This window comes from Pristis pectinata, chromosome 18, assembly GCF_009764475.1.
Source record: "Pristis pectinata isolate sPriPec2 chromosome 18, sPriPec2.1.pri, whole genome shotgun sequence".
Classification (NCBI taxonomy): Eukaryota; Metazoa; Chordata; class Chondrichthyes; order Rhinopristiformes; family Pristidae; genus Pristis; species Pristis pectinata.
Genome location: NC_067422.1, coordinates 14540234 through 14557944, shown reverse-complemented (window position 1 = coordinate 14557944; position 17711 = coordinate 14540234). Strand labels below are relative to the sequence as shown.

Below are 17711 nucleotides of genomic sequence, written 5' to 3'. Positions count from 1 at the left end.
TGATGCTGAAATGGAAAGGGCTATCTTCTTCACAAGCATCTGGCAGGAAAGGAAATTTGCCGTTCTTACTAGAAGTGGCATATTAACTGCCTTCTGAAATAGCAGAGCAGTTCAGGAAGCAATTATAAGTGGTGAGATTGTCTGTGATGTCCACACCCTGTGTATAAGTAAATAGTAGTTTGGAAATTAACCATGGTCATGGCAAAAAATTACTTGCATCTAGAAAGTAGTGTTGCTGAAATATGCACCACCTCTGGAACCCAGGAATTGGACATAGGGTATCTTTGCTGCACTGAATGGGCACTGCGTATAGTGTTAATGCTAAATTAGAGATCAGAATAAAAATTGTTAAATTGGGACATTGTTTCTCCCCTTTAAGCATGTTAATACTTGTATGTTTCACAAATGTAAGTTGCTGAAACACTTTTCAAAAAAAAATCACTGTACAGCAACCTGCACCTGCCATGGAGCTGAAGAGGAACAAGGGAGGGGTGGGAGTAGGGGAAAGTTGTCTGAGTTCCCAGTGCAAGATTCTTCTTCAGCCTCCCCACTCCAACAACAGATGGAACAGCGTGATTGTGCACCATGGACCCTCTGTCATCACATTGGGCTGCCATCACCAAAGTCTGAAATGAAGGAAGATGCTGGAAAAGCTTTTCTGTCCTGGCTAGTTCTGATGTAACTCATTTCTTTTTCTCTCTCTCTCCACAGTTGCTACCTGACCTGCTAGGCTTTCTCAGCATTCTCCTTCATTTCAGATTTCCAGCAGCTACTGTGTTCTGTATCTTACAAGTCAAGCAGGATTTTTCACACTTCTGTCCTTCTATATACACCTCCTCCAGACAGACTAGCTGGCATTAGCAAGTCTTCAACACCCTCTCCTCATCAACCGCAAATTTGCATAATCTACTTTCTCTTGTTCTCCACTCTATCAACGTTCCCTTTGTTTCCTCCATTCCCGCAACCCCCCCCCCCCCCCCCACCGCCTTCTCTGGAAGTTTAAACGTGCTTATTTTCTGAGTTCTGATAGATTATTGAGCTGAAATATTAACTCTGTTTTGTATCCATAGTTGCTGCTGGACCCACTGAATATTTTCTTTTCATCTAAAATGACCAGCATTTATAGTGTTTTTAATCACTTTTTTGTGAGTTATTTATGAAGTAAGGATCTTTTCATCCCATTTCTTAAAACTATCATCCAGTTTCTTTAAAATAAACCCAGTATATTGATGATGTCATCATCGTCAGGAAGTATGACGGGAAAATGATACTACTATTAGGTTGAATGGCAATATAAAGTGCTCAGTCCAAATTCTTAATGTGAGGAACTTCGACAGAGAATGAACACACATCAAAACAGGGCAAAATTCTTTCAAAGTGCAATTGTTGCATGAAAAACAGGTCGAGTTTTTAGATTCATGCAGCATGGAAATGAGCCTTTGGCCCAACTCATTCATGCAGACTATAAGATGCCTGTGTATATTAATTCCGTTCATCTGCATTTGGCCCATGTCCCTCTGAACCTGTCCTATTCATGTACCTGTCCAAGTGTCTTTTAAATGTTCTGATTGTATCTGCCTCTACCATTTCCTCTGGCAGCTCGTTCCATATCCCCACCACCCATTCTGTTTGGTTGGGGGGAGAAAACTTGTTTAGGTGCCCTTTAGATCATTAGGTACTGGTATTTTATCTAAAGGAGTCTTACTTTTAAATTGGTCTTCAAATATTCTGTCCCATGCTTACAGTATGATGTTTGTACACCACAGATAGTAACAAAACAGCAGAAAATGCTGCTGAACCAGACCTCACCACAGAAGAAAAACAGGCAGCACCTGATAAAAACCAGAATCGAGCAGGTCTGCAAGATGATTCCAAAGCATTGACTTCTTCCTTGGATAGTTCCACAGAAGATAACACAGACCTCAAGAGTTCGTCAGAGGTACAGTTGTGTAGAATTATAGTTGGCTTTTTTTTAAACTTTTCAAATACCAAACTGTTCCTCAACCTCCTTGCAGGTCCCTACAGCAGTGGGCTCCAAGCCTACCTAGTCTGTGATGTATTACAAGAGGCAGTAATGTGTTTCCAAACAATAACACGATCATTTCTCATTTGATTCACCATTACCTCCATATCTGAGTCAGTAACATGTGCTTTCTTACTTGGTCTCCAGCTGTAAATTCACTGTTCAATGAAAAAAAAACCTGGATGGGAGTAAAATAAGGGGCTGAAGACACGGTGTTGAGGATAATCGTGGAGGAGATGTTGCAACCTGTCCTCACTGATTGCAATTTGTTGGTCAGGAAGTTGAGGATCTAGTTGCAGAGAAGAGTATGGAGATGAGTTTATGGGAATTTCAATTTACAAAACAATAGTTATTAAACATTTTGGCTCCAGTAAAATACAAAAGAACAAATAAGAAAACATTGGTATTTGAAATAATACTTTATAAATGAGCCTTAATTTCTCAAAATACTTTTGATATTGGAATAAATCATTCTTCTTGCTCTTAAATTTCAAAAAAAGAAAAAAAGAAAGAAGAGTCAAAATGAACAAACAGTTTCTCCAAAAAAATGTAAAATGCTACCCATTGCCGATGTGGAGGGTGTGTCAAAGCCTGTTGACCCAGACAGGATGCTAGAGCTGAATGTGGCATCAACGTCTCAGCACAGTAATGTGGATTCTGACAATGCAAGGGAAGAGAGAAAAATAAAACATCAGCCAAAAATGGACCTAAAGGCCAGAGCTACTGGTGTTTCAAAGAGCAGTAAGGGCAAGAGTGAAGACTCAACCAAACAGACACCTACTAAAGATCAGTCTGCCAGTTGCAGAACAGCCAGAAGTTATACAGCAAGAGAAAATCACAAAGCCATCCAAAGAAAGGTAACAGAGCAGATGCTCCTGTATTGCTTGATTCATTCGTTCATGCTTGGCTTTATTTCTTTGCTAAGTTGGCATATAGAGGAAAATAACTGCAGTGAAAATAAATGAATAAAAGCAAACTCATTGACCTAGAAAAAAGGTTGGCATGGCTCTACAGATCATGGATAACTGAAGATTGGAATAAAGTAGCGCAGAAATAAGAGCAAAATATTTACCTGTCTTTTCTGCTCCAGTTAACAAAAATCTATCGTCCAGAATTGACAATTGACCCAGCATCAGTGGCAGTTTGTGGAAGACAGTTTCAAACACTGCCATCATCTTTGGTAGAATTTCCTCAATCTGCCCCGAGAAACCCTGGCTCTGATGTTTAAACAATGCATCCTCTTTTATTTGGGGAAGGGTCATAAGGCAACAAAGAAAGACAAGTTTGGGTGTGCATGGAAAGATTAAAAAAGCAAAACAAGTTTAAAAGTGGCAGCTTTGGAGAAAAGATGATTGCCTCAAGTCACTTTACTTTGGCCAGACCCTCGGGAGCTACGTTTTTAACGAAGAATCTTGATACCTGAAAAATTATAGATCCTTTATTACTTACCAGCTGTTACGTAAGGCAAATACTGTATAAGGAAATTTACATTTTCACCAATGTATTAAGTCATGATAAAATTCAGGAAAAACTTGATTTTTTGCTTAATTTTCCAGATGTTACATTTTTCTCCCATTCCCAGCTGATTATTTTGTGTAAACATCAATAATTTACATAAGAAATCATTTTTAGCACAGTATACTTCATTGACATGTGAAGGAAAAATGGATGCCTGGCCAAAGAAGGAACAATTAGAAAGAGCAACTAAATTCTGAGATAAAAGGGTACTTATAATGATGGTCTTAAAGGATGAGAGCTGGGGAGACAGAGGGGCTGTGAGAGAGTAACAGAGCAAGGTGGTGGGGGTTGGGTGCAGCTGAAATTGACCATGAATGGTGAGGTGAAGAAGGTGGGAAGTTCCAAAGATGGAAGAATGGACAGATTGCAGGGTTGGGGGAGCAGGGTGCAGTGAAGGGAAGGTTGGTCAATGGTGAGGAAAGAGAGCTGCAGATATAGGGAGGGACAGGGTGTGGAAAGGTTTAAAATTGATGCACTCTGAGTCAATGTGGGTCACTGAGCACAAATCTTAGTTGCAGACTTTTACATAAAATAAAGTTTATGCAGAGTGGAAAATGGGAGAATTGGTGGAAGAGCATTGAAACAGTTGAATCTGGGAGTCAACAGAAAATAGGTTGAGTTGAGAGATATTTTGGAAATGATTTGGGGTTGGAAGCTTGGCCTCTGACCAAATAGAACACCTAGACACTGGATAGTCTGGTCTGGCCTAAGTTACTGGCCTGGAGGGGCAATGGAGATAGTTTGTTTCAAGATCTAAAGACAATTTCTTTAGTATTACCAATGTTTGGCTGAAGGAAGTTGTGAATCACTCAGGAGTGGAATCAGTCACACGGTACAGTAGAGAGGTGATGTAGAAGAGGGCCATGTTGGTGGCAGTGTACTGGAAGTAAAAGGAGGCTTTATTTGAAATTGGCTCCAATTGGATAGGTATGAATAGACCAATTGGAAGCAGTCCCCTTGAGATGGAAATGGAGGTGAGGTGCTGGAGAATGGATTGTTCCTGAACCTAGAGCGCTCAAGAAGATTATGAAAACCAACAGTAATTTCCTCACCTTTTGTTAACATTCTAGGGAGAAAGGCATTACTACTTTGAGTTATGCATCTTAAGTTTTACAATTTACTCAATTGCCGCCTTTAATCTTGTGAGAAAATACAATTTATTTAATATGGTAATGTCTGTAGGTCCCTTGTAGCATTGTTCTTTTATACTCTCTCTGTCCCTAGTGTGAAATATGCTCAATTAACAAATTGCTAGCTTAATCAAATCAACAACCTGACTGAAATTTGCCCTTGGAAAATTATTCAATGCCCATTCTTTTATAAAACAGATGTATTGACTAATCTGAGTGTGAAATTACTTATGACCAATTATGTGAAATAAGGCCAAAGTGAATTAACAAGTGTTTTTCCCAAAGTATTTTACTGCATCTTTCTGTATCTAGAAATGGGACTTTAGCAGGAATAGATGATAAACATGTGTTATATCCATAATGAGAAGTATGCCCAGATAAACACAGTGTCAATTAATTCACCTTGAAATCAGAGATTCTTAAAGTATATCTTTTTCATCCTTTATAATAATATAGTAAACTGGTATAGTCACATAGTTGTGAAGTACAAATGATGCAATATTTTTATTCATTACTTCATTTTGTTATTAATGCAGTCTATTTCTGAATGGAAATGTGAACCAGAGAAATGATTTTGGAAATTATTTTCATAGGGTGAAAGAAAATCAAATGACAAAAATACGAATATTCCAGAATCAAACCCAGAAGATCAAGACATGCCACGATCTGATGAACAGAAGTGAGTCCAGTGTTTTCCTGAGGCATCTTTTTAAGCTAGAATAAATAACATTACTGTTGTGTTACTCTTCAGTGAGATATTTTGCTGTAGGAGATAAAATGCAGTTACTTGCAAAGAATGTCAAGTTATGACTGTAAAAAAAAAAAAAGAAATTCTAATTTGGGACTTAAAAGTGAGAACGACTGACTCATTTGCTGTCTCCACTTGGTCTCTCCTCCCCAAAAATATGAAGTAAGCAGGAAAAAAATGTGTTCTCAGGAAGATTTCAGAAATTTCCTTTATTCCTCCATATATATTTCAGTAATGATCACTGCTTTTGTCGAGCCCACGTGGTCCCTTTCCTGAGCTTTCTGAGCCTACTGTGCTCTAAGTCCAGTTCTTGTGCTCCTGTCCATGTCCCAGCTATTCATTCCTTCCCATTTTACCCTTGTCTCTCATTGTCAGTCATAATATGCTGTCTTCTCCCATCCCACTTCTCGGTTCTTCTTGACTGATCTCTCCTTGCACGTGCTGTTGTGATTCCTGCACTATTACCTGCTAGTTGTCTCAGGTATGCTCAAGCTGACCATCCTCATCTCCTGCTGATCATCCCAGACCCTTGCTCCATTCCTCTTCACCTTTCTATTGACTTGCTGGGGGCTCAAAAAGGCTCTTTTCCTGACAAATAGTACTCGAACTCTTCTTGGATGAACTCAGTGGAAATTTGAAGCTGACAGAAGTAATGCAACGTAGATTAACTCTTTAGAGAACTGAATTTCTTTTAGAGCTTGCACTTTTGCCAAAAATGATGTTTCAGGTGGAACATTAAACTGAGGCCCTGCCTGTACTCTTCGTAAATGTGAAGAATCCCATCATAGTATTCAGGAAGAGCATGAAAATTACCTTGGGTCCTGGCAATATTTTTCTTTCAACCAATATTAGAAAATTGGACCACATCGTCATTTTTGGATTGCTATTTGTGGGAGCTCAGTGAGTGTTGATTAACTGCTACACTTCTTATATTAGAATAGTGGTTACTGTTTTAAAATATTTCTTTACTTGCAAAGCATTTTGAGATGTCCTGAAAGGCGTCATTAAAATGCAAGTCTTTTTATTTCTTTTTTTCACAGATCAACATTTTGTTTTATTCGTTTTTTTTTGTTTCGAACTTCAAAATGAAGTAAGAAGGGATTCCCACTGGGGAAAAAAGCAAATACTTATTTGGTCTTAGTTTTGCTTAACTAACAGAAAGAGGAGCTGCTGTTAATCTGACAAATTTTTTGGAGATCATCATAAGCAGTTTGACTCAAATGCAAAAACAAAGGATTCAAATGATAATTTCATAAATAATTGGGATATTATTCCTGAAATCAGGAATTCTCTAAACAATATGTATTACTGAATGTCATGTAATAAACTAATTTTAAAAGTTGGTATTTAAATGCCAATAAAATTACATAATATCAATCCATTTTTGGTTGAGTTTTGTTTCAATTAAGAAAGGTGACTAATTGGAAGAGCTTCTTGCTCATTTATTAGTGCTGCATAAGATCTTCATAGTAATAGTAGGCAGCAGTTTGTCAGAATTTTTGATAATGACATTATACCAATGCATTGTCACATTTTCCCTGATGACGTAATTAAATCTTGGTGAGAAAGAGCTCTCAAATGCCTAAGATAAGTCTACTTACACAAACCACAGAGTTTATCTTAAGTTGTTAATGGACTGACTTTTTTTTTTGTTTCTTTCTTGTAGACAATCAACAGCTCGGCCTACTCCAGTTGCACCTTACACTTTCACCATTTATAGCTATGTTATAATTCCAAACGAAGTTCATTTTAACCCAAGAAATGACAAAGTGTTTATACAATTTGAAGATGGATTTGAAATGCTTAAAGTCATTTCTAGCCGGTAAGGTGAAACATCAATGTCCTGAACATTACAGTTGGCTATGTACTGGTTTCTGGGCTGATGGTATGACTCTATGTTGGATAAACCGCATTATCTGAGAAAGAGAAAGGCATCTCTTGCAATCTTAACAAATACTTAAAAATTCTATTGGGCCCATTTACTTGCCCATGTAAAATTCATCACCCCTTATCTGTTGTCTTAATTTTAGTTGATGGGCATTTATTGAACAGAGGAGTGGTAATTCACTGCCAGCAATGATAGATCGCATTTGTAAATTGCAGTAGACTTTGATCAAAAGGTAAGGACCTAGGACCTTTTTAGTACGTGAAAATTTATTGAATAAGCATTGTGCGTGAACATGGGGAGTGAGGTGGGGATGTGGACTACCAATTATGGGCAATGGGGTTGTATTTTAATGGTGGGGAGGGGAAGACTGGAGAGAAAATCCTAGGTAGGAAGGTGATCAGCGAGGGCAGCACTTACCTGGAGCATTAAAACCTGCTCCTTTGTTGCTTGGAGTGCTCAAACTCACCAGGGTCCTGGGGTGAAGCTTGGCAGTGAAGATTTCAGCAGGATGGGTTGTTCTTCAATAGGGTAATTTCCTTTTCTTCCAAGTTGTGCTGTTAACCACCTTGGTGATCACCAGCATCTTACTTCCTGACAATGCACCCTGCCCCGTGACTACAGTCTACTCCCTTCCACCTCCATGATCCCTCAAACCTCTCCTTGCAAACTTAAACCATTCTGCTGTCTGCTTCAATTCCAATGACTCTCTTCTCGCTGGTCCGTCTCCATGATGATCTTCTAACTAACCTCTGTCCTCCTCCCTCCCCCCTCTCAGACTTCTCCTCCACATGCCCTCTGATATCCTTCCTATTCCCTGGTCATCTCACCACCTCCGGTCCATTTCCCAGTCGCTCACTCTTCTCCACAGCTATCTTCTCCCAAATCCTTTTTTTTCCTACAGCCAATTCTCTCTTCCTCTCTGCATCCTAACCCCAACTTTGGCCCTTTCTTCCTGAACTTTTCTCCTCAAGTATCACCTCTGCCTCTCCATGACCTTCTCCGTACCCCTCTGATCTTCTACCTTGTGATTTCCACATCCTGCAATTTACTTCTCACCAATCTGCCCTGATCCCACCTATGCCGATTCTTTCCCACCTTCATTCATTTACCCTCACAACTGCCTCTTTGTCCACACAGCCCTGCTCTTCACCAATCTTCTTCTCCGTCATTGTCAGATAGGGAATCCCAACAGTACGCTTTCCCTGTGATTAAACATGCAAGAGCCAAGGCTACAGGTTTTATACAAAATGCTTTAGGTAACATGCCTCAATGACTACCGACCAGTGGCTCTGACATCTACCATCATGAAGTGCTGTGAGAGGTTGGTCATGGCATGCATCAACTCCAGCCTCCCAGACAACTTGGACCCATTGCAATTCACCTATCGGCGAAACAGGTCTATAACGGATGCCATCTCCCTGGCCCTAAACTCAGCTCTGGAGCATCTGGACAGTAAAGACACATACGTTAGACTATTGTTTATTGACTACAGCTCTGCTTTCAATACAATATTTCCAAGCAAGCTTGTCACCAAACTCCAAGACCTAGGACTCAACACCTCCTTCTGTAACTGGATCCTTGACTTTCTAACAAACAGACCACAATGAGTGAGGATAGGCAGGAATACCTCCGGCACAATTATTCTCAACACTGGTGCCCCACAAGGCTGCGTCCTCAGCCCTCTACTCCCTATATTCTCACGACTGTGGCCAGATTCTGCTCTAACTCCATCTGCAAGTTTGCAGATGATACCACCATTGTAGGCTGTATCTCAAACAGTGAAGAGTCAGAGTACAGGAAGGGGATAGAGAGCTTAGTGGAATGGTGTCAAGACAACAACCTTTCCCTCAATGTCAACAAAACAAAAGAGCTGGTCATTGACTTCAGGAGAGGGGGCGGTGTACATGGACCTGTCTACATCAATGGTGCTGAGGTCAAGAGGGTTGAGAGCTTCAAGTTCCTGGGAGTGAACATGACCAACAGCCTGTCCTGGTCAAATCACGTAGATGCCACGGCCAAGAAAGCTCACCAGCGCCTCTACTTCCTCAGGAGGCTAAAGAAATTTGGTTTGTCCCCTTTGACTCTCACCAACTTTTACCGATGCACCATAGAAAGCATCCTATCTGGATGTATCGCAGCTTGGTATGGCAACTGCTCTGCCCAGGACCGCAAGAAGCTGCAGAGAGTTGTGGACACAGCCCAGCACATCACGGACACCAGCCTCCCCTCCTTGGACTCTGTCTTTACCTCTCGTTGTCTTGGTGTAGCAGCCAGCATAATCAGAGACCCTAACCACCCGGGACATTCTCTCTTCTCTCCTCTTCCATCGGGTAGAAGATACAGGAGCCTGAGGGCACGTACCGCCAGACTTAAGGACAGCTTCTACCCCACTGTGATAAGACTATTGAACTGTTCCCTTATACAATGAGATGGCCAATGACCTCACGATCTACCTTGTTGTGACCTTGCACCTTATTGCACTGCATTTTCTCTGCAGCTATGACACTTTATACTGTTACTGTTTTTACCTGTACTACATCAATGCACTCTGTACTAACTCAATGTAACTGCACTGTGTAATGAATTGACCTGTACAATCGGTTTGTAAGACAAGCTTTTCACTGTACCTTGGTACAAGTGACAATAATATACCAATACCCCTCAGCCACAGCATCCTCAAACAAAACTGACATCTGTCCCCTGGTCAGTTTCTAGTTCAAGGTGTTTATCATTTTGTTTTCAATTTATATAATTTCCTCTTTGTCCTTTAGGGATCTCAACAAAAATGGTTATCTTCTGCACAGCTACTTATTTGTGAAACCTATTTACAAGGGAATACCTATTAAGTATTGGTATTATGTAGCTAAAGGGAAAAGAGGTTTTGAAGAAATTGCTCAACGGATTTTATGGATACCTTTTGATCTACCTGAAAATGGTAAGAAACAACAAGTTATCTGTGATATCGTTACTGTGTCTGGAAGGCAATGTGAAAAGAAATGTGTGCACTATAATTAGAATGCGACCTGCCTTTAAGGAAGGAATTAAGTTTTACGTAATGTCCTGCTCCAAGTATGAAGACTTCAACTTTCTGCTGGTGAGTCTAAGCTCACTTCCAGAAATGGCATGATTTTAATATTTTCTCTGAAGATGTGGGCATCATGGATTACTCCTGAATGGGTGGCATTGAGGGGCTGCAGTAGCTCTGGTAATGGTACAACTGAACCTCATTCTATGGAGTGAAAGTTGCTTGTGCTGCTACACACAAACTACTAAGTTCCATGAGCTTTGTGACAGGAAGGGATTCAAGAATGTTCCCAAAGCCTCCTTGGGGGAAAAAATGCAACGTCCCCACTGACTCCTGGAAATCCTGGCCCATGACTCTCAAAGTAAGTAGGAGCATTCAGGATGGTATTGAGAACCTTGAATAATGCATTGGGATCTCATTGAAATGCAGTATAATTGATGGAAGAAGGGCATCAGATTTCAAACTGCTCAACCACCTGTCCAACCATGCACTCCTGCCCAACTGTGGCAGTCTTTGGGCCACATATTCTCCTCTTCAGTCACGTCAGCAACCACAAAACTGGAATGGAAACAAGTGATCCTCCATACCAAGGGACTGCCAAAGACGGAGGCTGGGTTTGTCTGTCTTGGAGCAGAGGATGTGAAGAGGGAACCTGATAGAGCTATATAAAAAAAAAAACTATGAGAGGCATTGATAGGGTAGTTGGTAGGAACCTTTACCCCATGGCAGAAATGTTGATAACTAGAGGGTGTAGGTTTAGGGGAAGGGATAGAGGGTTGAGAGGGGATCTGAGAAAGAATTTGTTCACTGAGAGGATGGCTGGAATATGGAATACACTACCAAGTGGATGGTGAAGTCAGGTACTCTCACAGCATTTAGGAAATATGTAGTTGAATTGTCAAGGCATAGAAGGCTGCAGACCAAGTGCTGTAAATGGTGTTGTTGTAGATAGCTACTTGAGGCTCAGCATAGACACAGTGGGCCGAAGGGCCTGTTTCTGTACTGTATGATTCTATGACAATATGATACCAAGGAGAAGATATTGGTTCCATTTTACTCTGAGGTCGTGAACTCATGGTCTTTAACAATGAAGGAACTATGATATATTCCTAAATCCAGATGATGTGCATCTTAGTGGAGAACTGCTTCAACAGGCTGGTCATGGTACGCCTTAACTCCAGCCTCCCAGAAAACCTTGATCCACTGCAATTTGCCTAATGCCAAAACAGGTCTACAGCGGACACCATCTCCCTGGCCCTACAGTCCTCTCTGGATCATCTTGGCAGGAAAGACACCTACATTAAACTATTGTTTTTAGATTATTATCTGCCTTCAATACTATAATTCCAAGCAAACTCATCACCAGACTCCTAAATCTGGGACTCAACACCTCCCTCTGCAACTGGATCCTGACCAGCAGACCACAATCAGTGAGGATAGGCAACAACCCCTCTGCCATAATTATTCTCAACACAGGTGCTTCACAAGGCTGCGTCCTACTCTACACTTTATACATGCATGACTGTGTGGTGAGAATCTGCTCTAACTCTCGGTACAAATTTGCAGATGATATCACCGTAGTGGGCCGTATCTCACATAATGATGAGTCGGAGTACAGGAAGGAGATAGTTTAGTAACATGGTGTCATGACAACAACCTCTCCCTCAATGTCAGCAAAACGAAAGAGCTGGTCATTGACTTCAGGAAGTGGGGTGGTGCACATACTCCTGTCTACATCAGTGGTGCTGAGGTCAAGAGGGTTGAGAGATTCCAGTTACAAGGAGTGAACATTACCAATTGCTTGTCCTGGTCCAACCATGTAGATGCCACAGCCAAGATAGCTTACCAGTGCCTCTACTTCCTCAGGAGGCTAAAGGAATTTTGCATGTCCCTGTCGACCCTTACCAATTTTTATTGATACACCATAGAAAGCATCCTATCCAAATGCATCACGGCTTGGTATGGCAACTACTCTGCCTGTGACCGCAAGAAACTGCAGAGAGTTGTGGACACAGCTTAGCACATCCCAGAAACCATAGACACTGTCTATATTTCTCATTGACTCAGTAAAGTAGCCAGTATAATCAAAGACCCCACCCACCCCAGACATTCTCTCTTCTCCCCCTCCCATCGGGCAGAAGATACAAAAGCCTGAAAGCACGTACCACCAGGCTCAAGGACAGCTTCTATCCTGCTGTTATAAGACTATTGAACGGTTCCCTTGTACAATAAGATCTTGACCTCACAATCTGCCTCGTTATGACCTTGCACCTTATTGTCTTCCTGCACTGCACTTTCTCTGTAGCTGTTGTACCTTATTCTGCATTCTGTTATTGTTTTACCTTGTACTACCTCAATACACTGTGTAATGAATTGGTATGCAGGACAAGTTTTTCACTGTACCCCGGTAAAGTGAAAATAATAAACCAATTCCAGAGCTTACTGCAACGTATTCCAGTGCCCCTGCTCTCCTTTTCTTCAAGCTGATAGAGGTTTCAGGTTTGGGAACACAAACAAAATGGTCTGCTTTGCCCCGGAAATTGTTGAAATTCTCTTTTGGAGTTGAATCATCCAGGAAATCAAGAACATTTCATCACACTCCTGACTTGTGCCTTGTGGTTGGTTGAAAGACTGAGGATTCAGGATGTGAGCCACTTTCTGCAGGTTCCAGTAGCCACAGTATTTGTTTGGTTAATGGTGGCTCCAAATTTTTGATGGTGTGACAATGATAGTGTTATTGAATCTCTAAACTGGATGGTTTGTCTCTCTCTTTTTGGGGATGATCATTGCTTGGAACTTGTCAGACATAAACATTACCTCCTGTTTATCAGTGTATATTTGAGTGTTGTTTAAGTATTTTGGAAACAGGCATAGTTTGCTTCATTATCTCAAGAGATGCAAATGGAAATGAACACTTCCCAGTAATCATCTACTCTCCTTTTTATTGGCCTTCTGATGGATCAGCTAGGTACACTTTCCCAGTTGACCTAGATGCTGTTGTAATCTTAGATAATCTTCTTCACTGTCCACTATACTAACCAATTTTGGTATCATCCACTTACTTGCTAACCATGCCAACTACATTCTCATCCAAATTGTTAATATTGATGACCTAGTGGACCTAGCACCGATCCTCGTGCCACACCGCTGGTCACAGGCCTCCAATATGAAAACAACACTCAACTACAACTCTGACTCTACCACCAAGCCAATTTGTAACCAGTTGGCTGGATCACCCTGGATCCCATGTGATCTAACCTTCTGGAGCAGCCTACCATACGGGACCTTGTCAAAGGCTGTCCACTGCCCTGCCCTCATCAGTCCTCTTGGTCACCTCTTCAAAAAAAAAGAACTCAGTCAAATTCATGAGTCACAATTTCTCATGCACAATGCCATCCCGACTATCCCTAATCTTTCCTTTCCAAATACAGGTAAATCCTGTCTTTCAGAATCCCCTCCAGTAGCTTTCCCACCACTTATGTTAGGCTCACCAGCCTGTAGCTTCCTGGGTTGTCCCTGCAGCCCTTCTTAAATAAAAGCACTTTTGAATTCATGTGCTGAGGTGTATGGTGTGAGGATAGGGTGCTCATAACCCCCCCATTAGTTAATTTATTCTCCACTGCTTTTCACAACCTGATGTGCATGGGCATTTGAGCTGATAGTTGCCTGTGGGATCTTGAATTGAAGAATGCAATAATGCAATTGGATTGCTGCTCATTGGAAACTGTCAAACACTCTACAATCTGCATGATCCTCTACATTTTATATTCTGCAACTTGAAGTCAGTAAGGTCTAGCTTTTATTTGAGCCACATTTTGCATTTATAGAGATATATGAAGTGGCAAGGAATAGAGGGAAATGGACTATGTGCAGGCAGATGGGATTAGTTTAATGTGGTATCTTGGACTGAAGGGCTTGTTCCTCTGCTGTCCTTGAGAATTGTTTTATGAAAATTAACTACCAATTAATGCATTTTATATTTAACATCTTATACAGATCTGTAGTAGGTAAAATGATGTCCTATAGCAGCAGCATGCTTTGAAATTATATTCTCAATTATTTTGTTTCTCAAGGTAATTGGTTTATTTTTTTTATTTTAAGAATGGCACCAGTATGATGGCATCCTGAACTTTCATCAGACATCATTATTTAGAACAATTAGAAATATCTTGCCATTTGGACCATCTCCTGAAGAAAGGATTTTGTCCTCCATGCAGAATGGACAGAAAATAATGCTGGAAGAAATTTTTGAACTTCTGGGTTCCCTGGATAGGGACAAGTTTGAGCAGTTTAAGATACAAATACGTCATTTTAAACTCTGCAGCAAAACACTTGAATTTGTGCCAATGTTCCAGTTAAATTTTAATGAAGGACAGGTAACTGTTCATACTATGCATCAAAAATGAAGTAATGCTGTTGGGTTGAGTTTAGTAGCATGAGCAGTTAAAGAACAAAGGTTTTTAAAATTGTAAGTTTCATATATTGAATTATTCCAGAAAAAAATTAATTCAGCTTGTGTATGACTAACTATGGTGGTAGTTTCTCCTACATTAGCCTGAACCTGTTCAGGTGGAGAAAGTAAGTTAAGGCTTGCAGGGCAGCACAACTTAGGACTCTTTCTTTTTAAAAAAAAAGGTTTATTAATAACCAACCAAATGCAGTGAATAAGGTAATATAAATACAAACATATTGGCATTGCTTCATGAGGAAACTATCTCAATCAATTAGTCATACACAAGCCACATCTCTAGGCAATTGTACTTCTGGGAAGTAGTGGTCCCTAGGATATCAACATTGTTAATATTTGACAATGGTATTGCCATTGAATATCAAAGGATAATGTCAAAACGGGTAGATTCTCTTGTTGGAGATGGCTAATGTCTGCCACTGTGCAGTCATCAGCAATCGGTCCCTGTATGACAGATTGATGGAGATCTTTGAAGAGGTAACTGCCAAAATCAATTTCTTGCCTTGAGGTAATTGGTCTATAAATTTCTAAAGCATCTTATTTTGTGCTGGATATTACCCATGGATAGGGGAATTTTCCTTCTGGTTCCTATTTCCAGGGTTACTTGGTGCCTCACTTAGTCAGGTGAGTCACAATCAGTCATTCTCTGAAATGTAATGTTGTTTGGCCCAATGGTGTAATGAAGTCTGGAGCCAAATAATTCTTTTGGAATTCAAAGTCAGTATCAGTTGGCAGGCTGTTGGGAAGTACATCACTTGACATTATTGTAAATAGCACCTTCACTAATGGGTTTGCTGATAACTTGGTTGGCTAGGTTAGATTTCTACGATTACTTGGGGACAGCAAATACCTGGGGAAACTTTCCACATTTTTAAGAGGTGTTATAGCTCAGCTTTTTCAGTTTGATCAGAGGGTCAGCTAATTCTAGGACATGGATATTCAATACCATACCTGGGATATTATTGGAAACTTGGCATGTGTCCAGCAGACTTAACCATAATCATGTGAAGTGAATAGTATTGGCAAAAGACTTGGCAACTCTGATAGTGGACCGCCCAGGAGGGATAAGATATCTTTATTAGTCACATGTACATCGAAACACGCAGTAAAATGAATCTTTCACATCAAGTATTCTGGGGGCAGCCTGCAAGTGTCGCCACACTTCCGGCGCCAACATAGCATGCCCACAATTCCCTAACCCGTACGTCTTTGGATTGTGGGAAGAAACCAGAGCACCCAGAGGAAACCCACGCAGATACGGGGAAAACATACAAACTCCTTACAGACAGTGGCCGGAATTGAACCCGGGTCACTGGGGCTGTAAAGCGTTATGCTAACCACTACACTACCATACCTGCCCTCCAAAGATGGCTTTTAGTTAAGGGTGATTGCAAATGCTGCTGCCTTATCCTTTGTACTTGCATGTAAGGGCCCCAGCATCACACAGATTGGGAATGTTTGTGCAGCATTCATTTGCTGCCAGTTGTGGTTAATTGTCCAACGTCATTTGTGTCCAGATGTAGCAGGATAGCAAAACTCTGCCAAATCCTTTGACTCTGATGTTGAAGTGGTTGACAACATCATCTTCCTTTGGTGCCTCTCCTCCATTACCCCAGTGGATAAGGCTGCATTTACCTGGATTCATACCTGTCTGTCCAGTCTTAGCTAGAGATTCACCTGCATTTCCTTCTCTTTCCATTCCCTGAATGTCTAAGTAACCCAGTCTTGACTCCCTTCCTGTTTCTCATCTCCAATCTTCCCTTAATTGATCATCTGATCACACAGATTCGGTCTCCAAATATTTGCTTCATTTTTTCTCGTCTCCTCCACTGCCTTTTGATTTGTTGTTTGACCAAGTCCTGTATGGGGCGAACTTGAACTTGATTGCATCTGTATGTGCTGTTCTGACCTTTAGCAATCAACTCTGATCCTCTCCATGTTTAAGTCTGAACCTCCTGACTATTTGCATGATTTTCACAACGTTGAGACGACAATGTCTTCCCTCCACCCCATGTTCACAAACCACCCTGCAGGGCCAATTTCCTACCTCCTTACTTGGTGCCCTCAGCTTGTTTCTGGCATGCTGCTGAGGTTGCCTCATTGTCAGAGATAGAGAGCTTCGACTTAACTTGCTACTTGAAAGGATTTACTTCCTTATTTAGTGCAAAACTCTGATGTTCTTAACCAAGGACTAGTTTAGAAATACTCAATGGAAGGAATAGAATTAATGGACCTTCCATTTAACAATTTCTTGATGAATGCTTTTTTTTTGTTATGATATTGTGATCCAGGGACCATCTTCCAATATAAAGCTAGAGATATAGTCAGATTGACAATATAATTTGAAGCCAAGTTTCTGAATGCAGATTCAAATTCATAATTTACAAGTGACACCTTTTATAGTGAGAGTTCATTCTGAATATATATTGTTTGGTTTTATTTAAATTTCAACAATTGTTTCTTTTTCTTTTAAACTGCAGGTTGATAAATTGATAAATGATCAATTAAAGAAACTTCTGGGCCCTAACACACAGGAAGATCCTAAAAAAGGAAAACAGTCTAAAGGAGTTGTGAAAAATCCATTTATGGCTGGATTGTTGGTCTTTGTCATTCAGAACCTTTGCTCTTTGATTTGCAGTATAGATGACTTAATTACTATCTGCCAAATGTTACAACTGCCTCAGAAAATTACTGATCAAGTTCACCAAAACCTGAGAGAAATTGCAGCCATTTTCCCAGAACTTCAACAGTAGGTTCAGTGCATTTTCTACTTTTGTGGATTGCCTTGCACTTTTATTTTTACTCTATTCCCCCCCCCCCCCACCCATTTCTATGGTTGTGTAGAGCCAGTCCTAATCAGCGATTTGAACCTTGTGTGTAAATTGAATTCTGTATTTCCTAAGTTATAGAA

The 17711-nt window shown here is 40.6% G+C and overlaps 1 protein-coding gene across 1 annotated transcript in view; it reads left to right on the top strand.

Annotated features, from left to right (window-relative positions):
• Positions 1 to 17711, top strand: part of LOC127579814 (E3 ubiquitin-protein ligase rnf213-alpha-like) — a 126613-nt gene that overhangs the window by 14580 nt on the left and 94322 nt on the right. The window contains exons 11-17 of the mRNA XM_052032764.1: positions 1767 to 1939; positions 2524 to 2880; positions 5265 to 5350; positions 7086 to 7241; positions 10079 to 10242; positions 14434 to 14708; positions 17281 to 17549. Coding sequence (XP_051888724.1) covers positions 1767 to 1939; positions 2524 to 2880; positions 5265 to 5350; positions 7086 to 7241; positions 10079 to 10242; positions 14434 to 14708; positions 17281 to 17549 — 1480 coding nt within the window. The remainder of the gene's footprint in view (positions 1 to 1766; positions 1940 to 2523; positions 2881 to 5264; positions 5351 to 7085; positions 7242 to 10078; positions 10243 to 14433; positions 14709 to 17280; positions 17550 to 17711) is intronic.